This window comes from Colobus angolensis, unplaced genomic scaffold (genome assembly GCF_000951035.1).
Source record: "Colobus angolensis palliatus isolate OR3802 unplaced genomic scaffold, Cang.pa_1.0 Scaffold130, whole genome shotgun sequence".
Classification (NCBI taxonomy): Eukaryota; Metazoa; Chordata; class Mammalia; order Primates; family Cercopithecidae; genus Colobus; species Colobus angolensis.
Window position 1 is genome coordinate 707,603 of NW_012114253.1, and position 27,155 is coordinate 734,757.

General features: G+C 58.5%; 1 protein-coding gene across 1 annotated transcript in view; it reads left to right on the top strand.

Annotated features, from left to right (window-relative positions):
* RAP1GAP (RAP1 GTPase activating protein) overlaps nucleotides 1-26,131 on the top strand; it is a 78,415-nt gene extending 52,284 nt beyond the window's left edge. Inside the window, exons 4-26 of the mRNA XM_011933970.1 lie at nucleotides 2,272-2,307; nucleotides 3,231-3,278; nucleotides 4,337-4,375; nucleotides 4,818-5,003; nucleotides 8,182-8,285; nucleotides 8,557-8,635; nucleotides 9,032-9,085; nucleotides 10,166-10,249; nucleotides 10,463-10,563; nucleotides 10,698-10,827; nucleotides 12,012-12,167; nucleotides 12,641-12,712; nucleotides 13,345-13,431; nucleotides 13,920-14,057; nucleotides 16,058-16,189; nucleotides 18,407-18,484; nucleotides 19,400-19,509; nucleotides 20,521-20,634; nucleotides 22,739-22,862; nucleotides 23,849-23,951; nucleotides 24,314-24,393; nucleotides 24,616-24,658; nucleotides 25,088-26,131. Coding sequence (XP_011789360.1) covers nucleotides 2,290-2,307; nucleotides 3,231-3,278; nucleotides 4,337-4,375; nucleotides 4,818-5,003; nucleotides 8,182-8,285; nucleotides 8,557-8,635; nucleotides 9,032-9,085; nucleotides 10,166-10,249; nucleotides 10,463-10,563; nucleotides 10,698-10,827; nucleotides 12,012-12,167; nucleotides 12,641-12,712; nucleotides 13,345-13,431; nucleotides 13,920-14,057; nucleotides 16,058-16,189; nucleotides 18,407-18,484; nucleotides 19,400-19,509; nucleotides 20,521-20,634; nucleotides 22,739-22,862; nucleotides 23,849-23,951; nucleotides 24,314-24,393; nucleotides 24,616-24,624 — 2,046 coding nt within the window. The 5' untranslated portion in view covers nucleotides 2,272-2,289 and the 3' untranslated portion in view covers nucleotides 24,625-24,658; nucleotides 25,088-26,131. The remainder of the gene's footprint in view (nucleotides 1-2,271; nucleotides 2,308-3,230; nucleotides 3,279-4,336; nucleotides 4,376-4,817; nucleotides 5,004-8,181; nucleotides 8,286-8,556; nucleotides 8,636-9,031; nucleotides 9,086-10,165; nucleotides 10,250-10,462; nucleotides 10,564-10,697; nucleotides 10,828-12,011; nucleotides 12,168-12,640; nucleotides 12,713-13,344; nucleotides 13,432-13,919; nucleotides 14,058-16,057; nucleotides 16,190-18,406; nucleotides 18,485-19,399; nucleotides 19,510-20,520; nucleotides 20,635-22,738; nucleotides 22,863-23,848; nucleotides 23,952-24,313; nucleotides 24,394-24,615; nucleotides 24,659-25,087) is intronic.
* The last annotated feature ends 1,024 nt before the right edge of the window (nucleotides 26,132-27,155 follow it).

A 27,155-nucleotide genomic window follows, 5' to 3' on the forward strand; every position in this document is an offset into this window, starting at 1 on the left:
GGGCGGGGCGGCGGGGCGGAGGGACCTCGGGGCTGGGTCACCCCAACTGCTGAGGAGCCGGGCCGGCTCTGCCCCAGCCAGGGAGGGCTCGCAAGGCTCCGTCATGGTGGGCGTGTGAGCTTCTGGGCTGACAACGGCTGCGGGGCACACCCCTAACCTGGGGTCCCGGAGCCTGGGGCTCTTGCAGTGGCCTCCCGAGTGGCACTGTAGCTCCGGGCGGCAGCCGCAGGATGTGTGGGCGCGTGTTACTGTCGGGACCGCTTTACCCTGCCCCTGCTACGTTTGGGGGGCTCTGAATGCTCCAGGGCCACTTTGTGGTGGTGCTGGCATGTGGGGCACCCCCCATCTGGGCGCCATCTCCCAGAGCCCTCGCATGTGTCAGGGCGTCTGCTGCTCCCTGTGAGGCTGTAGCTGTGGGTGTTGCTTGTTGCTGTGTGTACACTCTGGGTGACAGGACCATGTGTCAGTGTTTATGTGACTGATTCCCAGTGCAACAAGGCGTATTAGAGTGTTCCTGGCTACATTTGGTCACCCTGAGAGGGGTGTCTTAATGGGGGACATTAATGCACCCATCATCACTGTGACTCTTTGGGGCCGTGCCCAGCTGAGATTGTGTGGCTGACCTGGTCACAGAAGCCAAAGTTGCTGTCATACAGTGTGTTGTGTTGACGGGCATGTTTGTCTGCCTGGACTTCAGGTGTGTGTCTGTGGTTTCTGCTGTAACTGCTTGCGGAATTATCGCTTTCAAATGCAGAGGTGTTGGGTGTGACCATAGGGGACCATGGGTCAGGGTGTCCCGTGGACTCCTGTGGTGGGTTTTACAAGGTGGGTCTTGCCTCTGTGGGCAGGCCTCACGGCGTGCACATTTACACGGGCTTGTATCTTGTGACCTTTCCCAGGGCTCTGTGTGTGTGTGCAGGTGAGGGCTGTGTGAGGTTCAGACCGTGTCCCTCATCCTTGGGGATTATCTACCCCAGCAGTTGCTGGATACCTTTTGAGTCTCATTCACTGTTGTTATGTGACCCTGCTGAGGCAGGCAGGGCTTGTAGCCGTGAGTGGGGCTGCGTCTGGGTCTGCCTGGACACACCCGCCTGCCTCTGTGGCTGTGTGTTGTCATGCCTCTTGTTCTCACACATGAGAGTGGTTTGTGTTGCTACTGTAGCTTTGTGTGCAGTTACTGGTGTGCAGACCCGCGCAGGTGTGGGTTTGCATTTGTATGTCTATTTCTCCTGGTGCTTGGACCTGCGTATGTGTGAGTGGGTGTGCTCCTATGTAACTCAGACCCAACGTGTATATTTGTGTGTTAGTATATAGCTCTAGGAATCGCTACGCACAGTTCCCATCATAAGTGTTTGTGTGTTATTTTCTTGGTACATGAAACAGGTATAGGGTGCAGTGGACTTTAAATATTGCTGTGCAGGCTTCTGTGTGTGTGAGCAGGAGGGGAGGGAGAGAGATGGAGAGAGAGAGAGAGTGTGCGTGCTTCCTGGTGTACAACTCCGCAGCACATGTGTCAGCAGGAGCCGCCTGAGCTGAGCCTTGGAGGGGCAGGGGGAGGGTCACCATCCTGGAGACTCTGGGGGCTTCCCAGGCCCAGCCCTGAGCCGGGCCAGCCGGCAGGGATGCCGCCTTCCAGGAAGGCTCACAGGGAGTTGGCGCTGGAGAGGCCAGGGCTGCCAAGTGCAGCTGGCAGACACCGGATTAACTCTGCGTGTGCCCTGGCTCACCTCAGGAGAGGCTAGCTCGAGTGTGCGAGGGTTCAGCTGGTTCATGCGCAGGTGCTGGGCCCGTGGGCATCCCAGTGTCCTCTCCTCTGAAGCGCCCCCAGCTCACTCTGCTTGGAGAGGGGTGGGCTGTCTGAGCAGTGGGCTGTGGCCTGGTTGACTGAGCCTTGCCCCCTTCGGGGAGAGGTGGAGAGAAGCACAGACCCCTCCTGGGGATCCAGGATGGGCTCATCTCTGCGGCTGGGACTTGGGGCTACCTGTCCCTCCCCAAGGGTAGCAGCCTGTCAGGGAGCAGGACTGAGTGGGTGGGTGGCCCTGGCCCTGGGCCCTGGGCCCTGGGCTCACCTCACTTGGCAGTTGGCCAGACTACGCCGGTCTCCCACACAGAGCCCCCTCCCACAGTGCTCCCGCCACTCCCACTTGCTGCTCAGACAGGTGCCTCGATCACTGATCAGAGCTGGTGGGACCCGGAGGGCCGGGGCGGGTGGAGGCTCCTCTGAGGCTTGGCAGGATCAGCTGACCTCGCTCTCCTCTGTCTCTATTGCAGAACACAGATCTATTTGAGATGATTGAAAAGATGCAGGTGAGGATGGCTCTGTGGCCTGTTCTGGGGAGCCACAGAGCTGGCTGGGCTGGGGCTGGGGGGCCCTTGCTGCATCTCCAGCCCTTCACCTCTCTGAGGACAGGCCACGCCAGTAGAAGATGGTGGCTACTGGTTGTCCAGGATCCTCTGTCTGGAGGTCAGGGTACAGGATGCCCAACCCTCTCCATCTAGGCTCCCAGCTCCCATCCCTGTGTGGAACTGCAACAGGGCTGGGGTCAGATCACCAACCCACCCCACAGACACACAGTGCCCCTCACCCAGTGAGAGACACCACAGGCTTTGCGGTGGGGGTCCAGGTGGAATGGAGCTGGAGGAGGGGACAGATGCTGGGGGCCTGTCAGCCAGAGACTGTGCTGCAGGAGTGGGAGGTATTACCCCTCCACCCTCCACCCCCAGCCCCTCTGCTTTTCACATAGGTATGCACTGGGAGGTGGGCAGGGGGTGCTGGGGTGGGAGTGCCTTGAATACCCTCTCAACTTCGATGCCTCCTGTTTCTCTTTCTGTCTCTCTCTCTCTCCAATGCCTCCTATTTCTCTGTCTTTCTGTCTCATCTCTACCTCTCCCTCCCCCTCTCTCCCTCAACACATATCTGTGTAGATAACAGCCCCCCCCAGCTCACACAGTGTGGTGTGCACCTCCCCTGCCCCCACTCCCAGCGGCACGTGCATTCCCGCAGAGCCCTCAGCCCTCCCTGAGGCTGCCAGCCTCCAGCCCCAGTCACTACCAGGACAGCCAGCCCTTCAGAGAGGCCCAGGGCCCCCAGCCAGCTAGCACCCTGCCCTGGGAGTACCCCAATCTTCGTGGCCCACCTCCTAGGGCTTTCCCCTTGCACGCCTTGGGGAGGGGAGGCAGCCCCTGGCGGCGGGCCTGGGAGAGTGTAACAGTGCTGCCTTCTCTTACAGGGAAGCAGGATGGATGAACAACGCTGCTCCTTCCCGCCGCCCCTCAAAGTAGGTGGGCCTGGCAGTCTGCCTCCCTCTCTAGGGGGTGGAGGGGATCTGGGAAGTGCTGCCACCACTGCCCATCAAGCAGGAAATCCATCCCCTTTCAGGAAGTAGTCTTACAGTGTGCCAGGTGCGGGGGGGCCACAGCCGCCAGCAGGGTAGACCCAGCCCCTGCCCTCTAGGAGTTCTGTGATGAGGAGAACCCCTCTCTTGCTAGAGGGCTGGGGCCTCTATTCTAGCTCCTCCTCTCTGTCTTCACCGCTGCAGACTCCCCCTGCTTCTCCAGGCGTCCCCGCCCCAAACTCGAAGCCCTCATCTCTCAAAGACAGCTGCTGCCAAATGTTTTCCCTGAAACCAGTGATGACCAGCAGTTGCAGGAAGACTGCAACCCAGGCCCTAGGAGACTTATGAGCTCCTGCTCCATGAAGCTGCTGTCTGAATGGGGAGGGAGTGATAGGGAGGCAGGCCTGGGTGCCCCCCAGCCACTGGTGAGGAGACTGACCGGAGGCGGGGCACCCAGGGAGATAAAGGGGAGGCTCTTATTTTTGACCCACTTTTCTTAGCATATGGTTCTTGGTGACTTGGGACCCCAGAGACCCTAGAAGGCCAGGCCTGGTAGAGTGGGCCCAGGGCTGCAGGGTGAGGGTTAGAGGAGGGTGCATGGGCAGTAAGCCTGATGCTGTCTTCAGGGCAGAGGTCCTGACACCAGCAGTCAGTGCCACCTGGGAGCCTGTGAGAAATGTGCATTCTCAGACCCCGCCCAGACCGCTGCATCCAAAGCTCTAGGGTGGGGTGCAGCAACCCATGGTAACAAGCCCTCCAGGCAGTCCAGCAGTTTCTTCTGGGGAGGCAGTCAGCCCTCCTTTCCCCAGGCAAAGAGAACCCCAGAAGATGCCAGCACTCAGCATGCTAAGCCTGCCTCAGCCCGTGCCCATCTGTAAGAGGCAATGAGGCCAGGGCCCCATCCACACCCTGAGCCCTGAGGCTGGCCAAGCAGAGGCGAGCGCTGAGGGGCCTGGAGGACAGAAAGATGGAGAGACCCTTGTCTTGTTTGTGTTTTGCAGACAGAGGAGGACTACATTCCCTACCCGAGCGTGCACGAGGTACTCGGCTAGACCCCCATGTCCACCCTTACCCAAGCCCAGGAGGCACTTACGCAGGGCTTCTGGATACCAGGTCCTCCTCCTTAGGAGCCTGACCCGCAGGCCTTGCTGCAGGCTGGAGACTTAATTTCCAGGCCCAAGACCTCAGAGCCCATTTGAAACCTTAGGCCTTCTGAGCCAAATGTTCCAGCTTCCTGGGCCAAGGTCATGCTCCAGCTCTATCTGCCCCCACACCCCTTCTTGGAGACTTGGGTCTCGGCACTGTCTGGGTCTGGCTGAGGGAAAGGGCTGGAGCAGAACTCTGGGGCCCACACAGACTCTGGCCTCTCCCCTCATACCCCTTAGCCATGACAGAAGTGGCTCCAGGTCTAAGTTGGGAGGGTGTCCTGGGGTCCCCGGTGGGGTACAGTGTGGGGTGGCTCTCAGCCGAGTCCCTCTTCAGGTCTTGGGGCGAGAAGGACCCTTCCCCCTTATCCTGCTGCCCCAGTTTGGGGGCTACTGGATTGAGGGCACCAACCACGAAATCACCAGCATCCCCGAGACAGAGCCGCTGCAGTCGCCCACGACCAAGGTGAAGCTCGAGTGCAACCCCACGGCCCGCATCTACCGGAAGCACTTTCTCGGCAAGGTGGGTGGCCGGCTGGTGTAGCGGGGCTGGCTGGGGTGGGTCACAGTTCAGCTCCACTCGAGGCTGGGCCTGGGTGGGAGCAGAACCCATGGGCCAGGGCTGGGTGACAGTCCTAGAGCCCTGAGTGAACGTGCTCCCACCACACGCACTCCCAGTCCCCAGGGAACCCGCATGGCGGAATCTCTTGTTCATTCAACAGACATTGATTGCAAAGGCAGCATTATGGCATAGTGGTTCACGGCAGAGACTCTGCCAGGGCTTGAATCCTGGCTCTGCCAGCCACTACACAGGACGTCGGGCAAATCGCTTAACTTCTCTGTGCCTCATTTCCTAATCTGTGAAAATGGTGGTTGGTGGTGATGATACCCACCTCATGAGGTTGCTGTGAGGCTTCAGTGAGCTGTTATCTGTCAGGTCTTTACAGTGGCGTCCGGGACAGAGTAAGTGCTCAGTCAGGGGTGGCAAATAATGAGGACAGGCCGTGTGCCTGGCCCTGTTCTAGGCACCGGGTATACAGCAGCCAACACAATAGACTCAGCCCCTCCCTTCGGGCGACTTGGAGTTGGGGGAACAGTAACGTCATGGATTGATGCAGCCCCTGCCCCGCCACCAGCACAGAGCAGGGACCCTGTCCAGCAACCACTTGTCAGAGTATTGAGGGAGCCGAGGGGAGGTCCCATGCCGGGAACGTGTGTGTCAGGTTGCAGGCCGGGTGCTGTCTCTTTGTCAGCATAGAGCCAAAATGGGGAAGTGTGTCGTGGACTCTGGAGCCTCATGGCATGTGTGGGAATCTTGGCTCTTCCATTAACTGATAGTGTGACCTTGGGTAAGCTATTTAACTTTCCTCATCTGTGAAAATGGGGATAATAAAAGTACAGGCAAAGCTTCTAGAACCATGCCTGGCACATGGTAAATACTCAGTTAATGTTAGCTGTTGTCACGTCTTCATAATTACTTGGTGATATCAGGATTATTCTGTTTTTGCAGAAGAGGAGACCGAAGCTCAGATAGGTAAATGATTTAGTCAAGGTCACACAATGACTAAGCCTGGGAATTGAACCAGCTTTGGCTGACCTTCCATTAAGATGCACGGGAGAGAGCATGCTCCTAGCCATTGTGTGTGTGTGTGTGTGTGTGTTGGGAAGAGGGGGAGACTACTTGGGGGTTGGGAAGCTCTGTGACCTCAGTCTGGGCCTGGGCATTGGCCTGACTCTGGGAGACACGGTGCTAACCAGTGGAGTTAGGGGAGGATCCATTGTGACTGAGACTAAACCAGCAAGCCAGGTTCAGGAGCCTTTGCCTGGGAACAAACCCAGAACCCAGCATGTAATTCCACTTCCCAGCTGAGAGGTGGAGAGAGACCTGCATCCTAGGCATCTGCTGTCCAGAGGTTCCCAGCTGGGTCTGGCAGGTGGCAGGATCTGGGGATACTGTGTATGCCAAACACATGGTTGGCACTCAGAAAAGTTTGTTGAAAGAGTGACAAGTGACAGATGAAGGTAGGAACAGATGAAGGTAGTGGACCTTGAGTGCAATAGGATCTGAAGAAATGCAGGCTGGAGGGTCAGAAGAGGTGGCTGGGCGCCATGGCTTATACCTGTAATCACAGCACTTTGGGAGGCCGAGGTGGGCAGAGCACTTGAGGTCAGGAGTTCAAGACCAGCCTGGGCAACATGGCAAAACCCCATCTCTACTAAAAATACAAAAATTAGCCAGGTATATTGCTGGGCACCTGTAATCCCAGCTACTCAGGAGGCTGAGGCAGGAGAATCACTTGAACCCAGGAGGTGGAGATTGCAGTGAGCTGAGATGGTGCCACTGCACTCCAGCCTGGGCGACAGAGCAAAACTCTATCTCAAAAAAAAGGAAGAGGTCTCATGTCCAGAATCAGATTAGCAGTACTGAGGGGAGAAGCCCCAGGGCTGGCAGAACGGCAGGGCCCCTTTCTGACTCTAGGTGGGGTAACGGGGGAAGCAGCCAGGTGCTCAGGCACTGGACCCTATCCTGGCAGAGGGGGGAGGTTAGGATGACTTTGGGCGTTGACTTTCTGGGACCCTGAGCCCGCTCTCCCACTGTGTCCCGGGGGCTCCTCTGGGCTTGGGGGTGTCCAGGGAAACTTCCCGCTCCCTGGACTTCCCTGCCGAGTGCCTCCTTATCAAGTGCCTGCCACTCCCTCTCTGCTGGACGGTGTCAAGCATTTGGGGGTTTCTGCCACTCTGTGCCCAGGCAGGGCTGGGGGACTCTTCCCCGGGTCCATTGAGAATGCCCCTGAGCTACGGATTCACGGGGCACATCCACTGGCCCCTGCCTCTGTCTGCGCCTGGCCTCTGAGCACAGGTGTTCATGTTTGAACAGGATTTACTTCTAGGATGGTTCCTGGGGCGGGTGTGGCCGGGCAGCCAGTTCCACTCCCAGAACTTGGGCTAGGGCTGGGGCTGGGGTTGGCAGGGGGAGCCCGGGGCCGGGCTGGGTGGTGTCTCCCTGAACTTCCAGCCCTCGGCTTTGGGACTTCCCCACCTGGAGGTGCCAGCCCTGGGCTCCTCTCTAGGGGTGCCATCCCTGCAGCAGCCACCCTGATAGTCCTCGGGGTGTCTTCCCAACCCTGCGCCCTCTCCTCCAGGTGAGACAGGAGGGTGGAAACCTGCCTGGCCAGCCGCCCTGTGTGTTGTGAGATGCTTCGCTTCCTGTTTCTCACGGGCCCTGGCTTCAGGGGCCACAGAGTCACAGGTTGGGCAATCAGCTTTTGCTCGTTGAACACCTGCTGGATGCCCAGCCCTGAAAAGGGCCAAGGCTGAAGACAGACATGGAGGTCCGAATATGGTCCCGACTCGATGAGCACCCAGAGATCCGGTGTTACTACCCACCCTCACTGAACTGAGCCAGGCACTTCATCCCTTTCAGTCCTGGCCGCCACCAAAGCACAGGGTTCCCTCCTATTTGGCAGACTAGGAAAGCAAGGCACAGAGAGGCCAAGTGACCTCCTCAGGCTGCCCAGCTGGTCAGTGGCAGAGTGGGGCTTTGAGTGCCGGTCTGTCTGGCGTGGGATCTGCTGTCAGCCGTAACACCTGCTATGGGCGAAGGACCCCCCCATCTGGGAGTGGGTTGGCTCTCTGGCCTGGTTTCAGGAAGCCCCATGCTCAGCCTCACCCACTCCCCTGGACTCCACCTCCCACTGCAGGAGCATTTCAATTACTACTCACTGGACACTGCCCTCGGCCACCTTGTCTTCTCACTCAAGTACGATGTCATCGGGGACCAAGAGCACCTGCGGCTGCTGCTCAGGTGAGGGTGGTGGGGGAGTCCCGAGATGGCAGGAAGGGCTGAGGCCTTAGAATCTCAGAACCCATCTCATTTGACCCACTCTCTTCATCAAGGCCCAGAGAGGGGCAGGGATTTGCCTGAGATTGCACAGCAAGTTAGTACCCGAGTCAGCCTGACAGCCATCATCACCTCTGGTCCTCGCTGTGATCCACCCCCTTCTGGCCTTACTTTGTGGGGGTGGGGTTCCCGTTTTCCTTTCCCAGGCCTTCACCATGTGACTTTCTCTTCCCAGGACCAAGTGCCGGACATACCATGATGTCATCCCCATCTCCTGCCTCACCGAGTTCCCTAATGTCGTCCAGATGGCAAAGGTGAGGCCTCCGCTCCCCTGAGCTTCCCTGGTTGACCTCGCAGATGGGCACCTGTGGGGCTTCAGCTCTGCCTCGGTGTGCCCCCTTCAGCCCTCGGCCCTTGCCCTGGGCTCTGCCCTATCCTGAGGCCGTCTCTCACGTGTTCTCGCCGTTCTTGGGCTGCCATGTGTTCTCTGGGCCCCCGTGCCCTGCCTGTGTGCTTTCGGTTTTCTCTATAGCACCCTCAGATCTCAGGGGACCTCCGTTCCCTAAGCAACAGTGAACCCCGAGTCCTGCTTTAGCTTTGGCCGTTCCCAGCATGGCTCCTCCCCAGACCTTGACCAGGGAGGCCCAGGCAGCCCCGTCCTCTCCTCCCTGGCCCCATGCCCCACACCCCTCCATTATCTCCTCCTGCAGCTGGTGTGTGAAGACGTCAACGTGGATCGGTTCTATCCTGTGCTGTACCCCAAGGTATGACTGGATCTGGGCGCAGCTCACTGAGGGTGGGTGAGTAACTGGAAGACTGAGCATTTATTAAGCACCTTCTGTGTGCCAGGTACTTTCCCCAGGTTCTCTCATTTAAGCCTCACAATAACCCTGTGAAGTCCACAATTTGCAGAAGAGGAGCCACCGAAAGGGCCTGTGCCTTACCCCAGGGTGCACAGCAGATAAGGAGGGCCTGCATTTAAGCCTAGGTTTGTCTGCCTTCGAGGCTGGCCTCGCTAACATCTGGAACCTCTGTGATGTTTGGAGACCCTCCTGAGAGCAATCTGTGCCGCAGTCCGCCCCTGGAACGGGTGTCTTTTCTACTGGCCTTGCCTTTTTATCCCAGAGGAGACCTGTAGAGAAAGAATAGCCCCGGCACTTCCTGCCCGGGTGCTGGGAGCTGGGCTCTAGGCACTGTGACAGTGTGGGGAGAGGGGCAGGGGCTTCTGCCTTGGATGAGCCAGGGGCACCTCCTGGAAGAGGACAGACAGGTAAACCCTTGTGTCCCTGACTGAATTCTGGAGCAGTGTGAGGTCTCTAGAGGTGGTGTGGTCCAGGACAGGTATCCTGAAGCGGCTGCAGAAATCAGGGCCCACCTCCTGCTTATGGGAGAGGAAACTGAGGCCTAAGGTGAGGAGGAGAACTTGCTCAATGCCCACAGCAGATTGGTGAGATGTGGCCTGTTCTGGAAGAATGGTGTGGGTTTACAGAGAAGCCGAGGAGCGAGTTGGGAGTTAGACTGGAGTAGGGGCGGGCTTGGCATGGCAGGACTGGGGCTCACGGCAAATTCAGGAGTGATGAGCTTAAGCTTTGGGATCCAACAGACCTGGGGTCAAATCCCAAGCCTGTATGTGCTTGCAAGCCATTGACCCTAGGTGAGTCACTTAAGGTCTCTGAACCTGAGATTCAGAGGGGACAGCTGGACTGTCTCCCTCCCAGGCTTGTTCTGAGAATTACATGACGTGATGCGTGTAGAGCGCCTGGCTCAGTGCTTGGCACAGGGGAAGAGCACGTCGAATGGCAGCTTGCACATGCAGCCTCTTCACCCGGCGTCCTCTCCTGCAGGCTTCCCGGCTCATCGTCACCTTTGACGAGCATGTCATCAGCAATAACTTCAAGTTTGGCGTCATTTATCAGAAGCTCGGGCAGGTGTGCTCACCTCCTCCTCCCTGCTGCCCCTCCCCACCCGGCCCCGTATCTGGAGCCTGACACCTTTTCCAGGGCAGCACACCGGCCAAGGGACTCGGGAGCCCAGGAGGCTGCCAGAGGTCCTCCCTCCAGCCCTCTCTGGGTCCTAGTAGGGTCAGAGGGCAGGGGCTTCTCAGGAACTCCAGCTCAATGACCTTGGCCCCTCATTCCCAGACCTCCGAGGAAGAACTCTTCAGCACCAACGAGGAAAGTCCCGCCTTCGTGGAGTTCCTTGAATTTCTTGGCCAGAAGGTCAAACTGCAGGACTTTAAGGGGTGAGTATTAGGGTGGGCTGAGCAGAGTGTCATCTGACCTGTGCTCCTGGGCAGGGAGGGAGCCCCTGTCCTGGCCCCGTGGAGGCCTGGCCGGGGCTGGAGACTGAGCCGTGGCCTGGGGGGCCCGGGGGCAGGTTCCGAGGAGGCCTGGACGTGACCCACGGGCAGACGGGGACCGAATCTGTGTACTGCAACTTCCGCAACAAGGAGATCATGTTTCACGTGTCCACCAAGCTGCCCTACACAGAAGGGGACGCCCAGCAGGTAGCCTGGGCACCCCCACCTGCTTCCCATCTTCTACCTGTCCTCCCCCTCCACCTGTCCGTTCAGCCTCCATCACGCCAGGCTCAGCGCGGGCCCTGGGACAGAGATGGAAATGATCAGCGCCCCCACTTGTGGGCTCTCACTGGGTCAGGGGAGACAGGCTGCTTCAATGCTGGGAAAGCCTTGGTTTCTACGGTCAGAATGGCACCCACCTCCTAGGTGAGCATAAATGCGTGAGTGCACAGAGGGACTAGAACAGTTCATAGTACGTTGCAAGAGTGTAGCAGATCTGAGCTGGTGCTTTATGGGGAGTGGAGAGCATCATGGGGTCATGTGGGGACATGTAGTCTTGGCAGAGGTGGGAGCTTTCAAGAGAAAGTGACTTTTAGACTGTGAAGGAGCTGGGAGAAGGCAGGGACATGTTCCAGGTGGCGAGAACAGCTTCTGCAAAGGCCTGGACTCGAGGACATGCAAGGCATGTTCCAGGAACTGAACTCAGAAGTGTGTCCCCTTGTCCTGAGCCTCCTACAGGGCTATCTGCCTTCCCAATCAGGTCCCCAGCCCAAGGGAATAAAAGGGAAATGTGAGAAAAATGGAAATAGTTATTCCTTATTTTTAGTGTCTTTTAACTTTCTTTTACTGAGGGTCTGTGTTCATTTTAGCAACATGAATGTATACCAAGTAGAGCTTGTTTATTCAATCGGGGGCCGTGTTTGGGGCATTGATACAGGAGAAGGGCTGAGAGGTAGGGTCTAGGGACCGAGAGACCTGGGCTCGAGTCCCCAAGCTCATTATAACTCATTATAGCACCTTCCAAGTCACTGCTCTCGGCCTTGGTTTCATCATCTGTCACAGCACTCCAGAAAACCTAAAGGAATTGTTCTTGTAATTTCAATAGATGTCCAGGCACAAGTGGGTTTTGATTATGTGGATGAATTGAATAGCGGTGAGGTCTGGGACATTAGTGTACCCTTGTCACCTGAAGAGTGTACGTTGTTCCAAACAGGCCATTTTTCAACTAAAATCGTTTTAAGACAAATTTATTTTGCTACATTATTTTGGGGAAAGCAAATCCTTAGATGTGCACTCTGACTACCCCAAACCCTCCTAAACCCCTGCGGGCACCCCTCTCCCCAGTGGGCCCCTTGTGGCCAGACTGTGAAGGCCTGTGGCCTTGTGCTCAGTTGCAGCGGAAGCGGCACATCGGGAACGACATCGTGGCTGTGGTCTTCCAGGATGAGAACACTCCTTTTGTGCCCGACATGATCGCGTCCAACTTCCTGCATGCCTACGTAGTGGTGCAGGCTGAGGGCGGGGGCCCTGATGGCCCCCTCTACAAGGTGGGTGCTCTTGGAGCCTCCCAGGGGCATCAGCAAGGACCCTGGCTGCAGCTCTGCCCTCCCTGGGATGCCCCTCTGAGCCTCACTTTTTCCAGCTGTAACGGGGGACCATGGAAGGCTTCAGTGGTGCACTGTTCACACCATGGCCTCTGTCTTCCCCAAAGCTCACCCCCTCAGAGAGGACGGTTTCCCTCCTCTGCCTCCTGGCCTGGTATCACTGTCCTCCACCTCCCATAGCCTCCTCTGCCTTCACCATCCCGATGATTTCTGTAGCCCTCACCCCTCTCCACCGCTAAAATTCAGGGCAAAAGATAGAGGGCAGAAATCCCTGGAAGAAAGATTCATCCAGCCCACAATCACTGAGCCTCCCCGACCAAGGGGCAGGCCAGGGAGGCAAAGTAGAGGTTTCTGGCTAGGGTGGGGCAGAACAGACCCCAGACTCCACAGGAACCGACAGCTGCCCTCCCTTCCAGGTCTCTGTCACTGCAAGAGATGATGTGCCCTTCTTCGGACCCCCCCTCCCGGACCCCGCCGTGTTCAGGAAGGTGAGGGGCAGCCCCTAGTCATGGGCAAAGCAGGACAAAATGGGTGGGGGCCTGGGGGGTGCACATACATTCTGCCTTATGAGGTCCCAAAGCTGCATTGTGTGCCAGGGCAGCTGGGCTCACCTAACTGCAACTGGGGACTGGCTTTTCCGTTCATCTTGAAAACACATTTTTTTTTTCACAAGGTCACAGAATAAACTACACAATTGTTTTATACTTTCCATGTAATAGTGTGGCCTTTCCCCATTTCTGTTCTCTTTCTGACAGTTCCAGTCTCTTCTTTCTTCTAAAATGTTTGGGGAGGGGCATACTTCAAGCTTGGGCTTCAGCTCTGTACACAACTTAGCTACCCTAGACTGAAGCAGTAGGTCGAGACCCCAACTCAGACCCTAACATCTGTGGGGTTTGCTCTCCTGAGGGCATGGGCAGCCATGAAGGGCACTGGGGCCCCTTGAAGGTACCTGGGGAGCTGAACCCAGGGAGATGACCTTTTGGGAGTGAAGAGGGTGACCCCAGGCCCCAGCAGAGCATGGTTCAGGAGCTGCAGCCTCTGCCTCATTGGGGTTCAGACTCTTGTTTATGTGTTCATCTGAACCTCCCTTTCTCATCTCCTCCACACTGGGGGTTTCCAGGGGCCTGAGTTCCAGGAATTTTTGCTGACAAAGCTGATCAATGCTGAATATGCCTGCTACAAGGCAGAGAAGTTTGCCAAACTGGAGGTGAGGATGGGCTGTAAGAGCTGGGTCACCCTCTTCTAACCTTCCAACCTAGAACTTCAGTCCTGTCCCTGGGAAGGGAAAAGCCATGTTCAGACCCTGGCCTTAGCGGGGACACCTGGGGCTGGATGGATTGATGGATGAGTAGGAGGTTGGGGAGAGGAAGCCGGAGGGATAGTGAGGAGTGCCCAGGAGATGCTGGGATGCAGGCAGGCTGATGGGGGACACCTTGGGTCTGGGTAGGGGGTGAACCTGGGGGGTGGGGACATGAAGCCAGACCTTGAAGAGGCTATGAGGGGCCCTTCATATGAGGGTCCCTGGGGGCTGCTTGAGCTGTGGAGTGGCCTGGGGGAAGGCGGTGCAGGGGCCCTCCCCACTCCCCGCTCATTCAGAGAAGGTGTCCCGTGCCTCAGAAGGTGTCTGGGATTTGAACTGTGGGCCGAAGGGCTGATCCCTGGGGTCCTTCCTGACGGCCGGGGCCTGGCCCACAGGAGCGGACGCGCGCCGCCCTCCTGGAGACACTCTATGAGGAACTGCACATCCACAGCCAGTCCATGATGGGCTTGGGCGGCGACGAGGACAAGATGGAGAATGGCAGTGGGGGCGGCGGCTTCTTTGAGTCTTTCAAGGTGAAGGGCCCCAGATCTAACTGGCCAGGTAGCAGGGATGCGGCTAGGGCGGAATCCCAGGCTGAGGCTGGTAGACCGATGGACACGGCGTGGGGGTGGAGTCTGGCAGAAGGGGAGTGGCTTAGGGGGTGGAGTCCCGGACTGGGAGATTTACACAGCATGGGGAGTGGCTAGAGGTGGCTGGCATTGGAGGTGGAATCTGAGAGGGGGTGTGGCTAGAGCGAAGTCCCGGACTGGGGCTGATTGACATGGTGTGGAGATATGGCTAGAGGCCGCTCGCAAGGGGGTAGAGTCTGGGAGGGGACGTGGCTGGGGGTGGAGTCAGGGGCCGGGGCTAATGGGCATGGCCTGGGGGTGTGGCTAGAGGAAGCCCTAGTCTGGGAGGAGGGCCGGGCTCGAGGTGGATTTGGGCTTTACAATGGGCTTACACTTGGCGGACATAGTCTGCCTTGAGTAGAGTTTGAGGGAGCAGCGTGTAAGGTGGAGCCCTGGCTTGAGGAGGAGTAACTGTTGGAGGTGGGGCCTAGGTGGAGAATTCACCTGGGAATTCTGCTGAAGGTTGGAGGATTCTGGGAGACAGCAAGGGCTGCTGGTACAAAGCCTGCCAGGTCAGCAGGCAGAGAAGAGAGGAAGAGGCTCTGTCTTGACTGAGAGAAAGAAAGAGAGTTCTCAGAAGGGGTGTGTGAACCATGATCATTGGAGAGGGACCTGGCCTGTGTGACCCACCCTGCCTGTCCCTGATTTAGCTTAGCATTAAGAGCATGGACACTTCAAATCTCAGCCCTGCTACTTACCAGCTTGGGCATTCTGTGAGCATCAGTTTCTTTATCTGTTGAGTAGGGTAATGGCAACTTACCTCATACAGTTATTGTTATCTTTAAAAGAGTTAGGTTAGTGCAATATAAGTTTAAAAGCAAAATGCAAAACCTTGCCTGTCTGCCTCAGGAACTGTTGTTTGAAATGAGAAGTGTGGGGAGTGGAGTAGTTCCCGGACAGGGTCTGGACTCACCCAGGCTACAGGGCTCCAGGTGGTAGCCTTTTTGCCACCGTCTCCACCCACCTGCCCATCTTCCAGGTGCCCAGCCAGCTGGTCACACCTCACCCTCAACCCAGGGCAGAGCACACAGCTGGAGCTATGGGTTGGAATAAGGGAATTAGTCCAGCTGCCCAGGCCTGCCCAGGAACTGAGGGGAATAGATCATCTTTGAGAAAGAGGCTTGGAGACTGGAGACAGGACAGGTGGGGTCAGTATGGATCTGGGGTGTCTCCTTTGAGGAGGGCTCTGATGGTCCCACATCTGGTAGGTGCTGGATGGTGGACCTAGATTAGGTCAAATAATTTCTCAGAAGCAGCAGAGTCCAGAGTTGAGGGCATGGGTCCTGGCATGCTGGGCTTGCCCCTGCCTCAGTTTCATCACGTGTGAAATGGGCATGATTGCTAGTCCCCTTCTTGCAGGGGGATCCAGTGACAGAGTGATTGTAAAGCACTGGTCCCACAGCAAACATTTGGTATAGATTGGTCTGAAAAACAAGGAAGGAGGGTGTGAGGGAAGAAAAGAAAGAAGACAGGAGAGCTCTAAGAGGCCTTAACAGGAGTGAAACTCAGGTGTCAAGAGGGCTCTCTGTGCACTCAGTCTCTTCTGCAGTCCTTACGCAGCCACATGAGGACACTCAGCACAGAGCAGCCTGTGTGTCCCAGAGACTGAGAGAAGTGAAGTTGTGTCCCCCAGGCCACCCGGCAAGTTGGTGGCAGAGCCAAGACCTGAGCTACCCTTAGGCAGGCCCCATATTTACCTGCTTCTCATGTGACGCACAGGGAAATTGAGGCCTGGCCCCACCTCCCTCTGTTGCCCTGCTGTCCACGTGCCTAGGGGAAGGGATTTCCAGGGCTCACCCAGAGTGGCATTGCCGGGGAGGGACCAGATGCCTGGGCTCCTGGGTTTCCCCAAGGGGACAGCCCTTAGGAATCCTGTGCCTCCTCCACCGCCACCCCCTTCACAGAGGGTCATCCGGAGCCGCAGCCAGTCCATGGATGCCATGGGGCTGAGCAACAAGAAGCCCAACACCGTGTCCACCAGCCACAGCGGGAGCTTCGCGCCCAACAACCCCGACCTAGCCAAGGCAGCTGGAATAGTGAGTGCCTTCCCCGTGCCCAGGCCCCTGTCCCTCCCTGGGGGGGCCCTCAGCTCTCCTCTGCCTCTTGAGGCCTGGCCCCCCTCTCTGTTGCCCTGCTGCCCACGCGCCCATCCTAGGCTCTGGATTTGGTCTAGCCACTGCTTTCCTTGGGAGGGGGGTGAAGTGCCCAGGCCAGGACACTGCGGTGCTGACAGCTTGCAGCCTGCAGCCCCTTCCCAAGTTTCTTGGCCCTCCCCTCCTCCTGGCCCCTTATACATTGAAGTATGACTTTCCGCAGGTCAGCCCTGGGGCAGCCTCTGTGTCTCATTCCTTATTGAGTATCTACTATCTGTTTGCTGGGGACTGGGCTGCTGTGTGGGCACCTACTGTCAAGCCTTGGGTGTCTGTGGGCACCTACCGTGTGTCAGGCTGTGGGCACCCACTGTGTGTCAAGCCCTGGGCTGCTGTGTGGACGTGCACTCTGTGAGCATCTACTGTGGGCCTGGCCCTGAGTACCTGTGAGCGCACCCACTGTGTGTCAGGTCCTGGGCTGCTGTGTGGGCATCGACTCTGTGAGCACCTACTGTGTGCACAGCCCTGGGCTGCTGTGTGAGAACCTACTCTGTGTCAGAAAATGGACTGCTGTATGAGCACATCGTGTGTGCTGAGCCCCAGATGTCAGTGAACACCTACTGTGTGTCAGGAAGTGAGCTGTTGTGTGGGTACTTTTTCTGTGAGCACCTCCTACTGTGTGTCTGCAGCAGCCGGGGCCTCTGTGGTGTGGCTGCCTATTGTGTGTCGGGAATCTGGCTTCTGTGTGAGCATCTCCAGAGGGAGCACCTCCTGTGTGATCACTGACTGTTGTCCAGGTTCTGGGATTCTGCTGCTCACACTCGGGAGTGCTGGGCACATGGATGAATACGGCCTATGGCTGTGGGCCTCACTGCTGTCCACTGCCTAGTGGCCACCCCAGGACACTGCACCCACTGCTCTGCTCCTCACTCATCCATCCATCCGTCCATCCATCCACCCACCCACCCATCCACCCATCCATCCATCCATCCATCTCCACCCACCCATCCATCCATCCATCCATCTATCCATCCATCCATCCACCCCATTCATTCACCCACTCATCTATCCATCCATCCACCCACCCACCCATCTATCCATCCATCCATCCATCCATTCATCCATCCATCCACTCACCCATCCATCCACTCACCCATCCATCCATCCATCCATCTCCATCCATCCATCCATCCATCCATCCATCTATCCATCCATCCATCCACCCCATTCATTCACCCACTCATCTATCCATCCATCCACCCATCCATCCATCCATCCATCCATCCATCCATCCATCCTTTATTGACTGTCTACTGCATGCCAAGCCCTGCGCTCAGTGCTGTGAGGCTATGTCACGTGGCAGGAGGGAATTCTCCCAACCTCTGCTGTCCAGCAGTCACCAAGCACACTGTCACGTGAGAAGCAGGCCCAACCTCCCCCCAACCCAGTTTTATCAACCCCTCCCTTCCTCTTCACCAGAGTGACCCAGCCTCCTATGGGTGGCCGAGAGGGGCCCCAGGGACAGGACCAGGCCAGCAGCACCCACCATGGCAGTAATTGGACCCATTTCTGTTTTGTTTTTGCACAACTCTCCCTCTCTCTGTGTTTCCTCCTTTCATTCCACTCTCTCTCCTTGTTTTTTTGTTCCCTCCTCCCTTCCCTCTCCCCTCCTGTGGCCTCTCTGCCCTTTGGTTCTCTGTTTCTCCTTCCTTCTCGCACCTGTCTTTTTTGCTCCCTCTCCTCCTTCCCTTTTCCGCTCTTCTCACCCTCGCTTTTTCCTTTCGGCCTTCCCCTGTCTTCCTTCTCCGTCTCTGACCCTCCCTGGGCCTGTCTCTGTGTCCTTGCGTCCCTGTCTCTCTGGATTTCCTTCTGTGCCTGTCTGGTGTGCCCTCGCTGGCTCACGCGTGTGCCTGTCTCCGGGTAACTGTCTATCTGTCCATCTCTCTCCCTGTCTCCCCTGTCCTGTCTCTCCTTGTGCTTGTCGCCTTCCCTTCCCCTGGCCCTATCTCCCATTGCCTCCTGCACCATTCTCTTCCTTCTTCTGTCTGTCTTCCTCCTTTCCCTGCCTCTCTTCCTCTCTTTGTCTCCCTCCCACCATCTCTCTCGCTCTCTGACTCTTTCTCTGTCTCTCTCTCTCTGCCCTCGCCCTCTGCTGCTTGCCAGTCATTGCTTATTCCTGGGAAAAGTGCGAGTAGATTCGGACGCCGGGGCAGTGCCATAGGCATAGGAACCGTGGAAGAGGTTGTCGTCCGCGGGGCCGCCGGCTCTGGAGGCTGCCTGCACGCGCTGTTCTCTGCTCGCTCTCAGGACGGAGGCCATATTGGGGACGTTGCCCCTCTGCCCCCGGGACAGGCCCCAGGGCGTGCGGGATGGAGTGGCGGCAGCTCCGATGGCACTCAGCACCTGCTTTGGGGCCTGGTACCTGTGCCAGAGCCAGTGCCCCTCACCAGGGGCTTCTGGCCCTGCCTTGGCCCCTGGGACCCTGGCCCAGTCCCTGCCAGGATCCGGTACCCAAAGGCCCTACACCCAGCTGCACGTCCCCCAATATCGCCGGTCTGCATGGAGCGCCATCCCTCTCCTCTGCCCTGACTCCTCCTTCCCCGCCACAAACTGGCCTACCCCTTCCTGCCTCCAGAGAAGCTGGGGGCAGGCTTCTGGGGCCTGGGGCATCCCAGCACAGTGTGTGGGAAGCTGGGGGGGGGGGTCTTCCAGCTATTGGGCCAGAACCTCCCCCACCCAATGTGGAGGTTCTGGGAAGGGGCCCCAGCTGGTACGGGGTGGGGCTTGGGTTGCTACACCACGCTCTGACCACCGCCCTTAGGCTGCAGATCCCACAGAGCCCTGCGGGGCCGGGAGCGGTAGCCATTCTGAGGACTCGGCCTCCTCCCACCCCAGCCCCCTCAGGACCCTGCCCTAATCCTGGGCCTGTCTTGGCGGTCCTGCCGTGTGAGCTTGGGAGAGCCCCTTGCCCTCCTGGGGACTGTTTTGCTTTCTGTAAACTGGGAGGCCTATCTCTGGGGATGGATATCTTCTCTCGTTCTTTCCTGCTCACCAACTCTGCTTCAGGGCCTGGGGCAGCAAGGTCCCCAGGGGGGATGTTGGGGGGCACTGGGGCTCCCAGGGAAGGTGGCACTGAGTTGGGGCCTCTCCCCACAGTCACTGATTGTCCCTGGGAAGAGCCCCACGAGGAAGAAGTCGGGCCCGTTCGGCTCCCGCCGCAGCAGCGCCATTGGCATCGAGAACATACAGGAGGTGCAGGAGAAGAGGTGGGTGAGGGGGGGGACAGTGCCCCGTTCTCCTGCACCCCCATCCCTGATCCCTGTTCGGTGGCAAAGCAGAGCAGGCAGAAGGGAGTGCCACCCCTCTGCCTCTCTGTCCCTACTAGTGACAGCTGTGTGGTCAAGTCTCTGCTGCATGTCGGGCACCAGGGCCAGCACATCACCTAACGTGCCACATGCAGATCAAGAAGCCGTAGGTCAGAGGGGTCAAGGAGCTTGCCCAGGTCACATAGCCAGTGATGGGCAGAGCTGGGATCTGAGCCCTGATCTGTCTAGGGCCAGCACCCATGCTCTTCCCACAGCCCCAGCGCATGTGGGAGGGCCTAGTGCTGATGTTTGGGGTGGCCACAGATGGGCCTGGGGGTGAACGAGTGTGGGCAGCATGAGGGCAGTGAGCCCAGGCCAGCAGCAGGGCTGCCCCCGGACATCCGAGGCTAGCTCCTGGGTGTGAGTACTGCCTCCCTGGTACTAACCACGTGTGACCTTGGGTGAGTCACTGAGCTCCTCTGAGCCTTACTGTCCCAACCTGGAAAAGGGACAAGAACACAACCCATGGTGTGAGGCTGCTGTGGGGACCTGGGGCGCTGCATGTGAGGCCGGGGCCAGGCCCCCTGAGAGCTCCAGGAGGGGAGCGGGCATTGTCCTTGCTGCTGCCAGAGCTCCACGTGCTGTGAGTCCTGGGTTCAGGTCTTGGCACTGCCACGTCCTAGCTTTGCGTCCCTGGGCAGGTTCCTTATCCATAATGGGACAGCTGTACCTGCTTCTGTGGAGAGGACCTGGGAGGAGTCCCATCCCTGTCCCATACAGCCCCGTCAGTGCCAACCCCGTCACTGGCCAGGCTCGCCAGGGAGCCCACAAGACTGCTCCAGGGCTGGCCCTGAGGATAGGGATGTGGGTATGAGGCAGGAGGCACCGTGACCCCCTCACCGCCTGGGCCTCATGCTACCCCTGCTGCCGGGCCCGGAGCTGAACCCCCCGCTGCCCCCGTGTGCCCCGCAGGGAGAGCCCTCCGGCTGGTCAGAAGACCCCAGACAGCGGGCACGTCTCACAGGAGCCCAAGTCGGAGAACTCATCCACTCAGAGCTCCCCAGAGATGCCCACGACCAAGAACAGGTTGGGGCTCAGGGCACGTGGGGCTTGGGGGCTTGGGAGTGGTGAACCGTCCTTCCCCTCCCCTGCCTGGGCCCGGGACAGCCCAGGAGCCTTGACTCTGCCACAGCAGGGTGTCAGGGGGGCCTGGGCATTCTCTGGGGCCCTCCTTTGACATATACCCAGCGAACACTTTGTGCACGCCCAGCCCCACGCCCGGCTCTGGGGCACAGAGGTGCCCTGCACATAGGTCCCCGCCTCACGGGCGCAGGTCCACCAGAACATGGCCTCATCAGCTGTTTCCGGATCATGGTGATCGGAGGAACCCGAAGCAGGGTTGGGGGGGATGAAGAAGGACTGGGGGCAGGGGTGCTTTAGATGGGTCCTCAGGGGAGACACTTCCATGGGGTGACATTTGAATTGGGAACTGAGCCAGCCCTGCTAGGACTGGCATGGCAGAGAAAAGAGCATTCAGGTAAGGAGCTCGGCCAGTGCGGAGGCCTGGGGCACACTCCAGGGACAGAAAGAAAGGTGGCCAGGAGTGGTGACGTATGCCTGGAGTCCACCTACCTGGGAGGCTGAAGCAGGAGGATGGTTTTAGCCCAGGAGTTTGAGGCTATAGTGAGCTATGATCATGCTTGTGAATAACCACTGCATTCCAGCCTGGACATCATAGCAAGACTCCATCACTTTAAAAAAAAAAAAAAAAAAAAGAGTACCTGAGGGGCTGGGCCCGGACAGACATTGTGACATTGTGCTGGATGGTGGCAGGAAGGAGGTTGGAGAGGTGGGCAGACACTGGCTTATAGCTTGGCAGGCTGTACAAGAGCTTTGACTTTTTTTTTCCTTTTTTTTTTTTGAAACAGAGTCTCACTCTGTCGCCAGGCTGGAGTGCAGTGACACAATCTCAGCTCACTGCAAGCTCCACCTCCTGGGTTCTCGCCATTCTCCTGCCTCAGCCTCCCGAGTAGCTGGGACTACGGGTACCCACCACCTCGCCCAGCTAATTTTTGTATTTTTAGTAGAGACGGGGTTTCACCGTGTTAGCCAGGATGGTCTCGATCTCCTGACCTTGTGATCCGCCTGCCTCGGCCTCCCAAAGTGCTGGGATTACAGGCATGAGCCACCGCGCCTGGCCTAAGAACTTTGACTTTTATCCTAAGTGTGACAGGGAGCCTTGGGAGGATTTTAATCATGAGAGTGATGCTTTAAGAAGCTGACCACGGTTGCTCTATGGAGAAGAGGCTGATGTGGGGTGGGATGGAAGCAGAGAGGCCAGTGAGGAAGCTGTCCCTGCATTTGGTGTCCATTGGCTGAGCTGCCTCTGTGTTGGGTTCTGTGGGAATCGAGAGGACTCAGCCCAGGCTAAAGAGCTGGGTAGGCGAACAGAGAGGCAGGAAAGGATGGCAGGGACAGGGGAGATGCGGTGTGCAGGAGCCAGCGTGGGGGGGGTCATTCTCGCCTTGGGAGGAGGAATCGGGGAAGGACTCCTGGAGCGGGAGCCCTAGGCTGATTTTTGAAAGGCACATTTGCTTTTCGGGATTTGAGAGGACTGAGACTCCAGGCAGGAGGTGCGGAGGCCCTGAGCATGAAAACCTTGTGGGGTTAAGAGAGTAGACTGTGGAGCTGCCTGGATCTCATCCACTGCCCTCCCACCTGTGCTGAGTGACCCTGGGCTGTGTGCCTGCCCCCTCTATGCCTGGCGTCTCCTCATCTGGAAGATGGGTATAATAACCATAGTGATAAGATAATTCAGGTAAAGGCATGTAGAGCAGTGCCCGGCGCAGAGTGGACGTGCAGTCGATGACGTTAGTGTCACTAATCGCTGCTGTTTTTGAACATTAGGCCAAGGACATTGTGCTTTACCTGGGGAAACGGGGAACCAGGAGGGGGTTTTGAGCAGGGGAGAGACATCGTCAGATTTATGGATTAGGAAGGACAGTGGCGGTAGGAGGAGACTGCAGGGGGAGTCTGGGGGGCTCAGTGGCCCAAGGATCCGTAAGGGGTCCCCAAAGGTGCTTGGCTGCTACAGGCTGGGCCTCCCGGGTTGAGGAGGGCAAGGGAGTGAGGGCCTGGCCCAGGCGGGGCTCGGGGCGGACACCGGTTAATGGGGCACTGTCTGTGGCAGAGCGGAGACCGCCGCGCAGAGAGCAGAGGCGCTCAAGGACTTCTCCCGCTCCTCATCCAGTGCCAGCAGCTTCGCCAGCGTGGTGGAGGAGACGGAGGGCGTGGACGGAGAGGACACAGGCCTGGTGAGAGGCTCAGGGGGTCGGGGGCTCCACAGGATCTTGGAAGGGGGCTCTTTGCTCCCTGGAGATGCCCTGAGTAGAACCACGAGCCTGGGCGTGGCTGAGATGTGATCAGGGGACCCGGCCCAAGGGAGCAGTGCAGACGAACCCTACCCTGCTCAGAAGCCTTCCATGGCTCCCCAGCGCTGTCCACAGGAAGCTCAGTTTCTGGAGCTCTTGGAGATCTGGTCACTCCCTTCCTCTCTAGTCTTCTCTCTTACCACTTAAGACATTCTGGACTCCCTTGTGGTCCCCCAAGCCTCCCAGGCTCACTGCACCCCTGGCCCTTTGCATGTGTACCATCTCTTCTGTCTGGAACACTCTTCTGCCGCCTCCTCCTTTCTTTGCCAGGCTGGCTCTGACTCATCCTTTTTAACTGAGTCTCACACACCTCCTTTTGAAAGCCTTCCCTGATTTCCTAGTCTCAGGGTAGGTTAGGAACCCCCTTTGCGTTCTCACAGTCCCTGGGCTTTGACCGGAACACCCTTTGTCATTCTTCATTCTGCAAACCATCAGTGGGCCCCTGTTGCTTGCCAGGCACTGCCCCAGATACAACAGGTGCAGCTGGAAACAGTGCAGACCCAGGCCCTGCCCGCTGGGGCAGAGTCTAGAATTACAATGGTCTCTTCATAGCCTGCCTTGCCTCCCAGATATCTGGCTCCTGAGGGCAGGGCCCATGCCTGATTTGTGTCAGTGGCAAGCCCTGGAGAACATCCGCGAATGTTTGTTGAGTGAATGAGTGGCAAGGGGTGGTGTGTGCCTGGGTCTTTGCCTGCCCTGACTCTGCCCTCCCGTGATCTCCCTGGGGCAGACATGGCTAGGCCCGTCCTCCTTGCAGGGGGTACGGGTGGGGGATTGTAGAGTGCAGTGAGGGAGAGGGGCTGGGAGGGAGCCCTAGCCAGTGCCAGGGCATGGGGTAACCTCCCTCCCTCTCTCCACCCCCTCCCCAGGAGAGCGTGTCGTCCTCAGGAACACCTCACAAGCGGGACTCCTTCATCTATAGCACGTGGCTGGAGGACAGTGTCAGCACCACTAGTGGGGGCAGCTCCCCAGGTACCAGGACAGGGCAGCTTCCCCACGAAGCAGGGCTACCCCTGGGGTAGGAGGGGGACAGGGCTGGGCACCAGTTCCCGTGCCCCACACAGTCGGTGTGTGATGTGACTGCCCCTGCCTTGGAGGACCGCGGGCAGGTCATTGTCCAGCTTAGGGTGGCTGGGCGGATTGGAGGGCTGGTTTCTTCTGGAAGGGTCTTGGAGGATAATGGGGGATGGCAAGGAAGAAAGTTAAGGGTGGGGTTGGAGCGCACTGGTGCCGACCGCCCACCTGTGCCCCCGTCTTCCTGGTGCCTCCCCGCGGCCAGTGAGGTGGCTCCCTCCTGCCCCCCTCCCCAGGCCCCTCTCGATCACCCCACCCAGACGCCGGCAAGCTGGGGGACCCTGCATGTCCCGAGATCAAGATCCAGCTGGAAGCATCTGAGCAGCACATGCCCCAGCTGGTAGGTGCAACCTCCTGGGGCTGGTGCTGAGGGAGCCGTACCCGGGAGGGGATGAGCTGGCGGGGAGGCTGGGAGCTGAGGCTGGACCAAGAGGTCCCCCCAGGCCAGGAGGGGTGGGGCTCGCCTGGCCTGGACACAGCCAGTGACTTTGCACACCTGTGTCTCCCGCCCCGTTGCCTCTCCCGTCTTGCCACCGGCCTCACCACCACTGTCTGACTCCAGGGCTGTTAGCCAGGCCACCCCCTCTGAAGGTGAAACTGAGCAGGTTAGACCCAGCCCTTCAGCTTGTGTTTGGTGGGAGAGGGTGGGGGTGTGTAGGGGGCTGAGCTGACTCCTCCCTGTTGCTCTGTCACCTCTCTGGGGTGGGAGCTATGTGTCTGGGTTTGAGCCCCTGGCACTAAGTTGCTGGGTGACTTGGGCAGGCCACAGCCCCTCCCTGTGACCTCTGCCCTTGCGTTGTTGGAGGATTTGATGGGAGTGTGAAAGGGACTTGGCAGTTGCCGGGTGGCGAGAAGTTTCAGGGGTTCCCAATGGGATAGAAAGACCCAGAGCCTGGAATTCCAAGGGTGGGCCCCTCTCCCAGGGTGGGGTTCCCTGAGGCAGGGACTTGGCAGAGTTAGGGCACACTGGTGCCAGCCACCCACCACCCACCATGCTATGTTTCATGGTGTCTCCATCCCCCATTGCCCTGCAGATGAGGCCACAGAAGCACAAGGGGAAGGTGCCGTGTCAAGCCCAGGCAGACGGGACCTCTGCCCTGAAGACCAACACCAGCCTGTGGGCTGCCCCCTGCCTCCCCACCCTCCCCGTGGTCCACCCATCTGGGCTATCTCTGCAGGGCAGAGCCGTCCAGACCTGGGATCGGGGAAGCTGCTGGCGTCGTCCCCACCCCCAGCCTGGGGGTCCCGGCTGGGGCAGGGATTGCTCAGTGGAAGCAGGACCAGGGGCCTAGCTTGCCCCCACCCAGGGCCTCTATCACCCCTGAGCGTCCCTCTGGACTCAGAGGGAACAAGGTGGGAGAGAGGGATTGAGACAGTTCCGTGCGGAGAGCTCACCCCCTGGAGGCAGCACGAGGGGGATGTGATGTGTCGGGGAGTGAACACTGGGATGGGATCTGGATCCTGGTTTCTGATTTGGGTTCTGCCGTGTGACTCTGGGCAAGTCACTCTCCCTCTCTGGGCGCTTCTGCTACAAATGGACAAAATTATTTCAGAGGTCACTGAAGACTGTGATTACATGCACCTGCCCTAGAAGGTGGGATTTTCTTCCCAGGGACCTCCTGTCACCCTACCCTGCTTCTTGAGGTCCCTGGAGCCCCAGGTGGGCTGAGGGGCAGGGAGCTGGCTGTGCCCAGTGCGCCTCCTGGACCCTCCAGTTCTGCCACAGGTCTGCCAATGCCCTGTCCACTGCCTACACATGACAGACAAGTGACCCCCTCATGGGGGATGGGGACCTACCTGGCTCCTCAGCCAGCGCCCAGCTTAACCCCTGCCATCCCATGCTGGGCCCTCCAGGCCAAGAGTCTCAGCTGGCCTAGAGTCCAGGCCTCGCCTCCCCTGACCGCCATGGAGGAGGCGGCCGGGCACAGTTGCTGGCAGCCCTTGTATGTCTGGTCACACTTTTTAGGCGCCAAGCCAAAGGCCAGCCTCCCAGCCCCAACACCCGTTTTGGAAGCCCCTGTGGCCGTGTGGATGTCGGTAACAGTTGTATAAAATAAATTCTATTTATCGCTATTGTACCCAGAGTTGAGCCTGGCTTTGTGTGAACCGTGGCCAGATTGACCCCAGACACACGTCCAGTGATGCCAAGGTGGCAAGGAGCAAGCCTGTCCCCATCAGAGTTGCTGGGCCTGGGGACACCTCCAAAGCCAAGCCACCAGCTCTGTGAGCACGGCCCGTGGTTTCCTCCCCAGCGGACTGTCCTTCCCTGCACCCTGGGCCCCTTCCCCACTGCAGGAAGAACATGGCTGTGCTGTCAGGCAGACCTAGGTTTGAGTCCTGGCACCGTCTGGGTGGGTGGCATTGAAAAACTTACTAGCTTCCGTGAGCCTCAGTGTTTCCTTTTGTAAAACAGGAGAGGTAGTGTTTCTCCCAAGGGTTTGTTGTGAGGATTCAATGAGCTGGTGGGTATCAAACATATAGCACGCAGTGTCTGGCACACATTAGGTGCTCAATTAATTACTTCCTGCTCCTGTTCTCATATTCAGTGAATCCCCTTATATGTCCACAAGGGGGCGCCAAGGGATCACTTACGGGACCCGATGGGGGCCCAGGAGATGGGAATGAGTCCAAAATCCCTCTACCAGGAACTCACAGCTGGGACAGTAGGATGATGGGTGATGAGGGGCAGCTGGGGACAGGAGAGGTGTGTACCAGCAGGGCCTGGGGGGAGAGGCGTCAGGGAAAGTCCCTGGAGTTGCTCCCCGTTCCTGAGAAGGCCTAGGGAGGAGGGACCCTGCAGGAGGGGGCCGCAAGTAAAAGGTGGGGAGGCAGAGCACCCCTGGAAACCGGGAAGGTGGCCACCAGTTCCAAATGGTGGGAAGGTGACAATGGAGGGGACAGGGAGATGGGCAGGGATGAGGCCAGAGGCAATGTGGCCTTGAATTCCAGACAGAGGGGCCCGGGCTCTGCGACAAGGGTAGGGGGAGCCCCGGGCAGGAGCGGTAGTTGCTGGTGGAGGCTGCACGAGCGGAGGCAGGAGGGGACCAACGAGGCTGTTGATGGGGTAAGAGGGTGGCCAGGAGGACGCTGAGAAGGACAGCA